The 13,917-nt window shown below is 46.0% G+C and overlaps 1 protein-coding gene across 1 annotated transcript in view; it reads right to left on the reverse strand.

The window, feature by feature from the left end:
- Window positions 1-13,917, reverse strand: part of PRRC2C (proline rich coiled-coil 2C) — a 2,776,386-nt gene that overhangs the window by 961,970 nt on the left and 1,800,499 nt on the right. The window contains exon 18 of the mRNA XM_044086759.1: window positions 3,779-3,864. Within this exon, the coding sequence (XP_043942694.1) occupies window positions 3,779-3,864 (86 nt within the window). The remainder of the gene's footprint in view (window positions 1-3,778; window positions 3,865-13,917) is intronic.

Raw genomic sequence — 13,917 nt, forward strand, 5'->3', positions numbered from 1 at the left:
ACGCAATTTTCAGGTTTACATGACACTTTATCCATACACCCAATGTTGAAATTGAAGCAATTAGAGCATAAATGATTTTATTGGAGGGTTTGTGCATGTGATTTTTTTTTTTAAATTTGTATTTAGCACACAAAACGTCTTAAATTTTATGAGTTCTGATGAAGTTCCAGAGGGAATGAAAGCGCTGACCTCTGATTTTGTGGATTATTAAACAACGTTTTTACAAGATTATCCTGGTTTCTTTGGTGTGCTGGTTTACAGAATTTTTTGATCCATCAGCTGCTGCCTTGGTTTGTGTGTTTTTACACTGTTGGTCTTCAAATGATACATTGGCATAGAAGATGCTTGGAAGGGGCCGCAGAGAGCTAATCGTCCAGGTACGGAAAGACCTGAATGCCCTGAAGCCTCAGGTGAGCAGCAATCACTGCCATTACTTTGGTGAACACCTGGGGGTCTGTGGTGAGACAAAAGGGGAGGGGCTCTGAATTGAAAGTGACTGGCTCCCAGCCGGAAGCTGAGAAACCTCTGGGAGCGTCTGTCCATTCTGATATGGTAGTAAGCATCATGGAGGTCAATTGAGCATATCCAATGGTTTGCCTCCAGATAGGGCAGGATAGAGAGGAGAGTGACCATCCAGAATTTTGTCTTGGTTACTGCCAGGTTCAGGGTGGAAAGATCCAAGATGGGTCTTCGGTCCCAGTCTTCTTTGGCACTAAATAGAACCTGGAATAGAACCCCGATCCAGATTGATCTGGGGGGATCCTTTGGATGACTCGCTTTTCTAGCAGCTTGTGTACTTCTAAGGCTGCTGCCTCCTGTTGAGCGGGCAAAACATTCGGGAGGTGTCTGGGAAGAAGGGATGGCTGGTTGAAGGGGATAGAACAGCCTCTGGATATAATATGCAACACCCAGCAATCGTTTGTCATGGACTCCCATGCTGCTGGGTGCAGCGAAAGGTGACCCCTGACTGCCTCCAGAGAGGAGCAGCTGAGGAACCCTTCAGGGCTGCTATCCAGGCCCACCCGAGAAAGGTTCTCGGGATCCAGAATTCCTCAGATCCTCTCTGCCTCTGGGGATCGATCATAACCCCCCCCCCCCTTGCCTCTGGGGGACGACCCAAGTGTCCCAGTTAGATGTCTGAACCTTTCGGAACCACATCTTCTTTGCCCCTCCCTGATTCCTCAAGAAGGATCTTTAAAAGGAGGAGAAGCGGATTCCGATGGCAGAGTCTTACTGTCCTTTTCACTCTGGACTAGTCTCTCTCTGACTTCCCAAAAAGGGAAGAACCATCATAAGAGGTGTTGGTAATGGATGCCTTGAAGGGGTCAGAGAACTGACGCAGCCAGAGCCAGGAACGACGCCCGATGGTAATTCCCAACCCGGCAGCCCTAGCAGCTTCCCCCATAGCATGGGAGAAAAGATGCATAGATGTATTAGAAATGGATATGAGTGGAGAACGTCTTCTTGTCCTCCACCGACATGGACTCTGGGATTGACTCAGCTGTAATCGGGTCTGGTGTGCCATGTAGTTCAGAGCCCGGACTACAAAGGTCGCTGAAGTATACACCCACTTCCCAAACCGTGACTCACTGTCAGGAGGACAGACTGAAGAGCTTTCAAGGGCCAGTTCTTTCTTTGTGACCCCGGCCATGACCATAGCATCTACCAGGGATATTTTATACCAGTGCATCCTACCACTAGGGGGACTGAGAACCCTGTTGGGCTGTTTGCAGATAAGCTCTACCGTGTCCGGCTCCTTCCACGCCCGACATGCTATGAGATCCACTAAGGGATCCATGGGAGGAGACACCCAGGAAGTAGATCCGCCTGAGCCAAACGCCTCAAGAAACACTGCTTCGTCTGGGGTCAGTTTTTGAGCAGACCAACCCCCTTTCTGACACAGGATTTCCAGGATGTCTCCAAAGGAGACATGCTGGGGGGGGGGGACCTTCCCCTTCCTCCAACTCAGTGTCCGAGGTGACAGACTCCAAAGGGGAGTCTAGGCGCCTCCTCTTACACATCCATTTGTGAGGTACCTCCTCAGTGTGGCTCTCTGGGGAGGACTCACAAATATTTGCGGGCTCCCTGACTGGAGTGACTTGAGGCATTAAAGGCATGGGCTGTCCCTGAGAGGACAAAATGGTCGGAACTGTACCAAATCCAGATGGGGTCAGGGCAGAACCCGAAGATGAGACAGTCAGGGATCTCAATTGGGGCTGAGAGAAGCCTCTCCACCACGTCAAAAGCAGACTGGGAACGGATCTCCAAATCAGACCCCAACAGAGCCGTTCCCTTCTGATCCAACAGGGGAGTCAGAGCAGAAACTCTAGGAGCCAAGAAACCAACAGAGGCATTTCGATCCGAAACACTTGGAGCCGACAGTGCCCCCTCTGATCTGACCCCGAGGATACGGCCCAGAGAGCTCGGATCCGACAAACTCCAGGCAACTACTGGTGTTGAGGTACTAGGTACCATCGGCACCGATTCCCCGACTCAGAGTCCTCGGATCCAAGGGCTCCAAAATCACAGGTCATATCAGAGAAGGAGAAATCAGTGAGAAAAAGGGTTGTGAGGCACCCCCTCCTGAGGGGGAGGGAGTAGGCAAGACCCCCATCTGAATTTGAATGCGGATAAACTTCCGCATCATTCTGTCCATCTCCGGTTCGCTGAGAGACCAGGTGGAGTGGGCAGAAGAGGCCAGAGACATGGGTCGAGAGTGGTGGGGGTGGGGGAAAGATCGCACTCTGATCACCTCCGGCTCTGGGGAAAATCTAGGGGAGTGGAGCTGAGGGGATCAGTCGCAGTTTTAGCAGGAAGGCCAACCATGGCAAAACAGTCGAGGGACCGCTTGCAGGGCCTGTCCCTAGAAGTCTTATCTCCCACCCCACGCTTCTTGGAGGGAGTTTTAGTCCCTGAGGTCTGTGGAGGGGAACTAGCGGTGGTTGTATGTCTCCTGGTGGGAACGGCCATTCCCTTGGCGGGCAGGAAGCCCTTGAATATTAACTTACTCCTCCTGTCCTGAAGTGCTCTGGGGTTGAACTCAGCGCAAACAGGACAGGAGGTCACACTCGCAGCAGCGTTTGAAGCCTGACTTAGATGAGGCCTGTAACACACACACATAGGCTTAGAAAAGAAAGAGGGTTTTTTTTTTTTTTTTTTACTAATGCGTTTAGAGAAAAGAAAGAGAAATAGAGAAGGGAAAAAAAAAAGGTAGGTCACTTATGTGAAAATGCACAAAAAGACATACTAACTCCAGAGAGAGACAGCTCAGACCACGTTGCAGGCTGAACAGATGCAAACAAGATCTAAAGGGAGGGAAGGAGGCAGGGGAGCATTAAAGGTAGAGTGGAAGAGCTAAGAGCTCAGATCAATGATGCTAGCTATGTGGCTGTGTCGGATCCGAAGACCAAATTAAGTGAACTACTTCAGATATGTTATCAGTTTTATGCTTACTTAAGTTGCCTGATCCCAGATGGCGATTCATTTAAAAAAAAAAAAAAAAAAAGCAAGCACATTTTCAGCATAATCCTACAAGCACCCTTCAAAAGCCTTCAGGTTTGAATAGGGGTCTCTCCTTGTGAGAAGTATCACCAGTTTCACGTTTGTTACTTTTCTCATCTCAAAACACTCCCATTTAGTCCTCAAAGTATAAAGAAAAATACAGAACCAACTACAGGTCTCAAATTCTGTTACCATAACGGTCTCATCTGCAAAAGTATGGCAAAAGCAAGGCTTAACATCAAGTCAAGTAAGACAATGAAGTAGAACATGTTCTTACCTCAGGAATGGATGCTGATCCAAATGAAGTCAGAGGCTTGTTCCATGCACTAACTGAAGGAGGCTGTGGCGGACTTATAGGACCCACTAAACAAGGAAACAGAAAGGAACCAATTTCACATTAATGTTCCACTAACTCGCAGTGCTTACACAGTGCTGTCAACATTTCCTGCATTAGCAATGGAGATTCTCCAATCATCCAAGCAATCGATAGCCTGACAGCATTACAGATACTATACACTGCAGGCACAATACATACATTTACCCATTTCCCTAATGAAAATGTCTATGTCCCAAAATCAAGCATCATCTTTTTGCACTTAGACTCCTTAAGGGTGGCAGAGTGGGCAGTGTTGTTTACTGACCATAAGAGGTTCCCTGGTTCAATTTTCAGCTGGATTGTCTTCTGTGGGGAGTCTGCATGCCCTCCCTGTGCTCGCATGAGTTTCCTCCGGTTTTCTCCCACATTCCAAAGACATGCAGTAAGTAGACTGGGCAGTCTAAACTGGTCACTAGTGAGAGTGTGCATGGGTTTGTGTGTAAAAGCTACAGTGGCAGGGCTAGCCACTGGGCGGTGGTACACCTTGGCTCTAAAGGACTGTTACTGCTGATGTGACATCTCGAACCAATGTGCAAAAACGGGAACAAGGTTTTGTGGATGGATGGAATCCATAGCAGGAATTTTAATTCTTTCCTTGGTGTGGGTTTCATTGTAACATTATGCATTAACCTCAAAACTTAATGCTGAAACATCTAAGGCAGAGAGAGAGAGAAGCTGAGGCATGTCAGCCCCATCATGGTCAAACATATCGTTCAACCTACAGAGATCAAAACTCTGGACAAAGGCTCTTAACAGTGGGTACCCTTGGGTAATCCAGTCCTAACTACAGTACTGCTTCATAAGTAATACTATTGATGCATCATGTAAGGGAAGCTGCTGCACCCTCTACCCCCCCCCCATATTTTTAATCAAAAAGCAACAACTCTATTTCAAGTTAGAGATGGTTATAGGAAGAGCAGCAGCCCCCTAAAATATAAGGTGCATTTGCGGGACTACATTGTTACTGTAAGCAATAAATCACTTTTTTTTTTTTTTAATTTTCAGCTTTTGATTGCTAATAAATCTTTCAATCATGAAGTACTAATGAGCATAAAATTTTAATATCCAACAGCATAACCCCTCCCAATCAAAAAAACATGGTTACAAAGCTTTAAAAAGAAAAATGACAAGCAGCACATTCTTGTTTTAAGATTTAACTGTAGCAGACTAATAAAAAGTAAAGACAGAAAATACACAGACAACCCACAAAGTTCACAAAAATGTTGATCTGCTGAAATATTGCTACAACTCGAACAAATTCATGGTCAGACCAGAATTAAGAAACAATAAAATAGTTGTATTTGCAGAACTCCAAGTAGCTACCAGTCAAAAAAAGTGTGTACCTCAGTACATCTCAACCTTCAAGCTCACAAATATGGACAAAGCCAAAAACATTGGGGGGGGGGGGGGGGGGGCACAGATCCAAAATGACGGACATATTTTAAATACTGTTTGTAAATGCCTCCTGCTAATTACAGCAGTTGATACTTATTCCTTATAATTAACTGCCCTATGATCAGGCAGGGACACTTCTTGGAACAAGAAGCTATACTGTGAAACAACAATTAGATCATTTAAGGAGACCGCTAACCAATAGCAAGCAAACTCATTAAAGGAAAACACCACCCTAGAACTAAAAAATAAATCTTGTTTTTTCACTCTGTTTCTTGACCTATTTGCTTTATTTGTAATTTAAGCCTGTTTTCCACAACATGGCTATTGATGGGGCTTGATGCATCAATGTGATCTTGTTCTTCCTTGACCCTTTCTCTTTACCATAATCCTTTGTATGACTCATGCCAGACATAAGGAAGTAACTGAATTCCCATGCCATTGATATACAATGGATCTGTTAGAGTCACTAATCTCCTATACCTTCTGTAAAAGGACTGCTTCTTTTCCGTCTCTAATCACCCTCACTAATGTTTGGCTCAGAGCTTGTTTTACACTGTACCTAGAAGTTATCCAGCTACAGACAAAAAAGCAGCTAAATTGCAGGCCTTGATTCACGGTTTTCTTTTGTAGTCCAAGAGGAATTGACAGTCTCCCACTCCACACTGCTGCATAGTTGTTAAAATTGGCACTGCAATGAGACTTTTACAGAGTCAAGTAAAACTGACAGCTCATAATGGAAAAGAAGAGATTACCAATATAAATCTCTTCCCCCCTGCCTACAGTAGGAAGATTTATTTAAAAAGTTTCATTAATTTTTTTTCTAGGTGCAAGTAGCAGAAACTGCTTGATTATTCTGGTTTGTTTTATTACTAGTTACAATTGACTTACTCCTTGCTATATCTACAACATAGTATTAATGTAACAATGACTTGAAAATTATCTCTATTCCACAGTCCTGCAGTGTCACGATTTTTTTTCGGGGGAGGGGAGTGGTTACTGAATATTTTAGGAAATTCTGAATCACTTACATTAGTCATATAACTAATGCATTCTTTTTGAACTTATTGTGCTGCTCTCGAATTCAATGGCAAACTATAAAGCAATTCTCTATTCCTTGCCCTACCATCAGTAATTTCTATGAGGCACTCGTCTTTGTGCATTTTTGGTTAGTTGCACTGTATGGACTGTGGAACAGATAATTTTAAGTTCATTCTTTTACTGTGCCAGTATCATAAAGTCAGGTTTGCCAAATAAGTAGTTATGCACTCACGATAACATTCCATGTTGGTAGTCCATCTCACCCTTCATTTTTACATATGGGTTCGGAGCCAATCCTCGGCTTCGACTCAGCCGATTTACAAGCTTGGAAGACTTCTGGTTGGCTCGTGGCTAAGCAGGTATCCCATGGTGCACCAGTGCAATCCCCAGATCTTGTTTGCTGCTCACTAGAAACAGAAAACCCCCTAACCAACAAACCAATACTAAAGGGTCACCAACCAAGAGAATCAAATTATTACCTTCAGATCTTCCAGGACCGGGGCAGGAGGGCAGGTTGGTAAAAATGAAGGGTGAGATGGACTACCAACATGGAACGTTATGGTGAGTACATAACTTTATGTTAGGTAGTCCAATCTCACCTTCATTTTCACATATGGGACAGCGACCCTAGCGCCTTATTCTTGGGTGGCTCATTGGAAGATACTCCTGAGCACCGTGGAGCCAAAGGATGCTCTACCCCTGGATGCCAAATCCAACTTATGAGTAATAAAGGTGTGAGGGGTAGCCCACACAGCTGCTGCACAAATATGATCAAGTGGTACCCTGGCTTGAAAGGCTGCAGAGGTAGACAGAGACCTGGCAGAGTGAGCCTTGATCCTGTGGGGTAAAGGTTTGCCCTCCAAATTGTAGATGAAGGCCATGCAACTACAAATCCAATTAGACAATGTCACCTTAGAAACTGGTAAGCCCAATCTGGAGTTGGAAAACGAATTGAATAACTGGTCTGACTTCTGAAACTCTTTGGTCCGTTGCAAATAAAAACGTAGCTGTCTGTGAACGTCCAGCTGCTGGAAACGATATTCAGCTGCACTACAGTGATTGGGAAAGAAAACTGGAAGCTCAATGGACTAATTTAAGGTGGCAGTAGAATAAACATTGGGAACAAACGAGGGATTGGCATGTAAAGATATCCTGTCTTTACGAAAGATTAAATAAGGTGGCGTAATAGACAGGGCTTGTAGCTCAGACACACGTCTGGCTGACGTAATAGCTACTAAAAACAGTCTTCCAAGACAAATATTTTAAAGAAGATGAGTGAGAAGGTTCAAAGGGAGGGGATGTCAATTTGGACAACACAAAATTTAAATCCCAAGAAGCCACAGGTTCTTGTAATGGTGGTCTCAGTAAAGTGACTCCTCTCAAAAAGGTCTTGCATAGCTTATGAGACATAAGGTTGGCATTTGGGGACCCTAAATAAAAATGAGAGATTGCCGCCAACTGTACTTTGATGGTGGCCGCGGCAGATCCCTGTTGAAAAAGCTCCGAAAGGAATTCCAGAATCATGGGAATGGGAGCGGTGTGAGGATCCACTTTCATTTTCTGTGCCCAAATAGAAAACCTTTTCCATTTACTGTCACACAGCCTTCTGGTTAAGGGTTTATGCGAGGATAAGAGAATATACTCTTCACCCTAATACCTCTCAAGGTCTCCCCCACTTTTACGCCTGGCTAATCTCTCACCTAGCTAACCTTGCTCATTTGTATTCTATAAATAACTATACTGTAAAATCTAGCCTCAAGGCCATTTGCCTGTCTTTTACACCTAAACAAAATTGTAATTGTTTGTTTCTTTATGAATGCTACATGTTTGTCAGTAATGCAAAGTTTCTTAGTAATTATTCATGTAACTATGTATTGTTGGAGCTTTTCTCCCCGGGCCTCCACTGAAAATAGGCTCACCGAGCCCAGTGGACCTCCCCGGTCATTAAACTGGAATAAAAAAATATATAAAATATGCGATACTGATGAAGAAACATCATGAAGCCTGACTAGAGATGGAACTGGAGCAGCCATGCTGTCAATTTGAGGGTGTGGAGTGCAGGATGTAGCTAACCCGACATGTGGGTCAACAGATCTGGAACTGGGTCCAGAATCCAAGGATCGTCCAGGAGAAGAGGCTCGAGGAAGGGGAACCAGACCTGATGAGGCCAATAAGGAGCAATGAGGATCAACTTGCTTCCCAGTTGATTGGCTTTCTGAATCACTTTGGGGATAAGAGGGAATGGTGGAAAGGCATATAGAAGTCCCGTGGGCCAATCGTGGACCAGAACTTCTCTGGGCGTTTCCCCGGAGGGGGAATTAGGGAAAAAATAGCTGCTGCACTTAGCATTGACTGGGCTGGCAAAAAGATCGCAGCAAGGCTGTCTCCATCTCCTGAAAATCTGTTCCACTATTTTCCGTTTCAGAGATCACTAGTGAGGCAGTAAGATAGCCCATCTTAGCTTGTCGGCTATCACGTTGGTTGTCCCCGAAATGTGCGTTGCCACCAGAAAGTGCTGGGAAGAAATCGCCCATTCCCAAACTCGCATAGCCTCTTGGCAGAGTGGGTAAGATCTGGTACCTCCCTGTTTGTTGATATACCACACAACCGACATGTTGTCCGATTGTACCGCAATTGTCCCTGGAAGAAGAAGGTCCTGAAGTGCTTGCAACGCCAGAAGCACCGCACTCATCTCCAGAACACTGACATGCAGATGAGCCTCCTGTTCTTGACATGTGCCGTGGACAGTCCTGCCAAGATAATGCCCCCCCCCCCCACCAGACCTGAGAGGCATCCGTGGAAACGGGTTGGGCAGGAACAAAGGGAGCTCCCATGAACAAGTGGTTGGGGGCTATCCACCAATGAAGGTCCTTTTTGCATGATTCCATCAGCAGGACAGGGTGACTCAGCGGCAGATATTAGAATGACCACTGGGAAAACAGGAACCATTGGAGGATTCTCATGTGCAACCTGGCTAAAGGTATTAACAGAATGGTTGAAGCCATCGTACCAAGAAGTTGAAGAATCCATTTTGCTTTCAGCTTCCGAAGTGGAAGATGACGCTGAACTTGTGAGATGAGGTTTTGTGCTCTTTCAGCAGGGAGACTAACTGTCATATCCACTGTGTCAACCTCTGCGCGCCTTTAAATCACAGATTGCGAGGGCAGTAATGCAGATTTTCCCCAGTTTATGGTGATCCCTAGTTGAGCACAAAGTTGAATGGTGGCGTCCCCGTTTTGGATGAGTAGATGCCTGGTGGGGGCGGTCAGGAGCCAGTCATCCAAATACAGAAAAACCTAGAATCCCTGACATCTCAAGTGAGCTGTCACTACTGCCATGCATTTGGTGAACACCCTGGGGGCTGTGGTGAGACCAAAGGGCAGTGCACAAAACTGAATGACTGGCTCCCAGCCAGAAGCGCAGATATCTCCTTGACACCTTGTCCATTTTTATATGGTAGTAGGCTTCTTGGAGATCCAGAGAGCACAACCAATAGTCTTTTCCTAACAACGGGAGTATCGACTGCAGTGTGACCATCCAAAACTTGTAATCCTTCAAAATTCGTTTAATCTGCTGAGGTCCAAAATTGGCCTCCAGTCTCCGTTCGGTTTGGGACTAAAAAGAACCTGGAGTAAGTTCCGGATCCTGTCTGGTCTGCTGGGACTTGTTGATCTCCACAGCTGCCTGATCCCTGTGAATGGGTTGAACATCTGGGATCTTTTTGGGAACAAACGGTGGAAGGGAAAAGGGTACGATATAGCCTCTGTTAACAACTCTTTGTACCCATTTGTCTTGGGTGATATTTAGCCAGGCTTCTGAATACAAAGAGATGTGACCCCCGACTGGCCCCACACATCAGGAGCGCTGATAAGGCCGCCCTCGAAAGGAATCACGGCCTTGCTTGTATTGCAGACCGCCCCTGCCTCTAGGGCGACGTCTACCATTTCCTCCTCCTCTGCCTCTGAAGGAGGATTCACTCTGTGTCCGGAAAGACCCTCTGGGACTTTTTGAACCACATTTTACCCCCCCCCCCTTTGACATTTGGGGTATGGTCAAGAGGGAACAGTAAAACAGACTCCCACGGCAGAGAGAGTCTTTCCTTCTTGCTCACACCGAGCAAGTGTTTCTTTCACCTTGGGAGCAAACAAGGAGGAACCATCAAATGGGGCATTGGTGAAGGTGGACTTGAACGGCTTCGCAAATTTACACAGGTGCATCCAGGAGTGGCACCTAAGGGCAACTCCTGAACCCTCTCTGCTCTCTCCATCAGCCGCATGGGAGATAAGCCGCATGGAGGAGTTAACTACAGAATTTAGGGTGGACAACTGAGCAGAGATCCTATCAGGGACTCCCTCAGGACAAGCACCCTGTAAGGAATCTCCTAACTCCTTGAGGAGATCCCTCTGCAACGTCGTGAAGTGAGTAAGATAGTTCAGAGATCAGAGTGAAAATGCCGCTGAACTAAAATACACGCCTTCCCAAATATCTCCATCTGTCGAGACTCCTTGTTTGGCGGATGAACAGAGGAAGAAGTCTCCGCCAACTCCTCCTTCGTGGCCGCAGCCACCACCATGGCATCTATGGGAACGCCCTTAGACAAGAACTCTTTTCCAGGGGGTCAGACAGGAACTTATTTGGTCTCCTGGGAACTGGCTCCATGGCATCGGGAGTATCCCACACCTTCCGACTAACCAGATCCATTAGTTCGTCGAAAGGTGGAGACACCCAAGAGGCAGAGGGCTGAGACCAGAAAGCCTTCAGGTACACAGACTCCTCATCAGAAGGGTTGAGAGTGGGCCAGTCGCACCTCTGTTTAGTTATCTCCAGGATGTCCACAAAGGAGACATCAGAGGACGACTTGGGGACCCTTCCGACTCCTCGAGGTCAGTGTCAGATGTCAGAGACTCATCCTGGGAGTCAATATGCTTCCTCTTGCATACCCCTCTTCCGAGGGGGCTCCTTGAAGGGACCTTCTGGGAAGGCCTTGGAAGTGGGGACCACCAGCCGGTGGCTCCTGAGGCTGGGGGTCTCTGCTGTCTCTGGAGAGAGTAGGTACTGAGGCTGAAGTGGGTGCCCTGGGGGGGGGGGGGAGTGCTTGTACCACTGGCAGGGGCTGTAGATTGAGACAGCTTGCTCATCACCTCAAAAGCCGACCTCTCTGGCTCCGAAGATCTCCCCCGCTCCGAAAAGACAAAGGTTGGCGCCAAAGCCAGAGCCATCGGCTCCAAGATAGATACAGGAGCTGAGCTCACCCTGGCGGAAGCACTGAGAGGAAGGCTCGGAACCAAAGAAGATGGATTCAAAACCTCCCCATTGGCGCCGACAGAAGAGCTTCGGTCCCTGGACACAACGGACGGAGCGGAGTGTCGGAGCCAAACTCGGCTCCAATGCAGCAAGGGGAGCTGGATCAGAGGGTCCCTCCTTTGGTAACAAGCACTCTGGCTCCAAAAGGCCAACATGGCTCGAAGAAGGAAACACAGACGAGGGTAAAACTGGCTCTAGTGGCTCTGGAACAAACTGGGTCAGAGCCAAAAAAATTTAGGCAGAGCAGATGACTTCAGGAGTCTCAGTACTACCCTCCTCACATTATCTTCGGAAAGGCTCCTGGAAGATCTGGAAGATAAAGTAGGGGATTTCGACCTAGGAGGCACTGGAGACTCAATTAGCAAGGAGACCGATAGGGATTCTACAGACTGGCTCCGAGCAGTAGAGTCAACTGCTATTTCCAAAGGTTCAGAAGTCGGCACTGAAGCACCTGTGACTGACTCTGATACCATGGTGCTCTCCTTCGGCTCCGAAGACTGAGGCGGCAGATTTTGGTAATTTGGAAGGCGGCTCTGAGACACCAGCCGGTGCCGGAAAAGGCCTTTTAGAAGCTTTAGGTTTGGATTCAGATCTTGATTTTGTAGACTTGGAAGAAGCTGACAAACTAGATAAAGCTTGCTTCTTCAAAGGTTGGTTTTAGAAGACCCTTGAGTATCAGCTTGTTCTTTTCTCTCCTGCAACACTCTAGGAGAGAAAGCATGACAGAACAAGCATGATTCCTGCAAATGGATGGCTCCCAAGCAGAAGACAGCTACTGTGGCCATCCGTTAATAACATTTTCTGGGAGCAATTCATGCATTTTTTGAACCCAGAGGGTTTATGCTCCTTGCTATCCTTAGACATTGCAGACACACACGCAAAACCAGTAGGAGAGACAGGATTAAGAGAAAAAATGAGGACTAGGTCCTCTAACTAAAACGGGCGTAGCCCTGCAGAAGAGTCAGACGAGGATTAGGTCCTCTAAGTTAAACAGGCCTAGCCCAGTGTAAGAAAACTCGGTCTTCTAACTTAAACAAACCAAGCATTTAACACAGACACACACAGAGATTCAATCACACAGGAAAAAATTTGAGATGTCCAAACTACAAATACAAATGTTACACGAGGACTAGGTCCTCAGTTAAATGGGCCTAGCCCTGTGAAACAGAAAACTTAGGTGTTGTAACCTAAACAGATCAAGTATTTAACACAGCCACACACAGGTGTAATCACACAGGAAAACATTTTGTACAGCAATCCTACAATACCACCTTAGCGGATCCTCGCCAAAGACAACAAGTTAAGTCAATAGCGACTAACAAAGGTCCGAGCAGTACAAATAAATCAACAGGAGCCCCTGTTGATCAAGAGCGGAAAAAAACGCCAAAACAAACACACTACCTAGGCAAATAAAAACTCAACGGCACCCAACTAACTGGCACACATGATACTAAAACTACTACACTGATAAAAAAGTCCACAGGGACAACTTAGGCAAAGACCTCTAAGATAACAACACTAATATATCACTAAATATGCAATATCCACTAAGAATGTAAGAATTGAAAAGGACTTAGCCAGAGCCAAGAGAAGCACATCCAAACTCGTCGACGTGCAAACTAGATCTGGGGATTGCACTGGTGCACCATGGGATAGCTGTTTAGCCACAAGCGAACCAGAAGTCTTCAAGCTTGCAAATCGGCCGAGTCAGAGCAGAGGATTGGCTCCAAACCCATATATAAAAATGAAGGCGAGATTCGACTACCTAACATTTAGTGTTTTGCTGTAATTTAAAAATCTGGATACGACTAGAATGTTAGGAAATTACAGGAAAAAAAAGCATGTCACAAGACAGGTGTTCCTCGGGAAGAAATAGTTACACAAACCTAAGTTACAGTAATATTGTGTTGTAGAGAGAGTAAGGGGTAAATCGATTACTAGTAATAAAATAAACCAAAATAATCAAGCAGTTTCTGCTACTTGCACCCAGAAAAAAAATGAAACTATTTAAATAAATCGATCTTCCTGTTGTAAGCCTCTTCCTTACCATTATGAGCTGTGGTCTCAGTGCAGTGATAGTTTTTAACACTTCTGGCAGGGAGGGGAGTGTCAACTCCTCTTGGACTACAAAAGAATACCCTGAACAAAGAGGCCTGCAATTTAGCTACTTTTCTGGCTGTAGCTGGATAACTTCTAAGTATAGTGTAAAATAAGCTTTGAGCCAAACATTAATGAGGGTGATTAGAAACAGAAAAGAAACGGTCCTTTTACAGAAGGTATAGAAGACGATAGTGACTCACACA

This window comes from Protopterus annectens, chromosome 10.part0, assembly GCF_019279795.1.
Source record: "Protopterus annectens isolate FY-2018-M chromosome 10.part0, PAN1.0, whole genome shotgun sequence".
Lineage (NCBI taxonomy): Eukaryota > Metazoa > Chordata > Ceratodontiformes > Protopteridae > Protopterus > Protopterus annectens.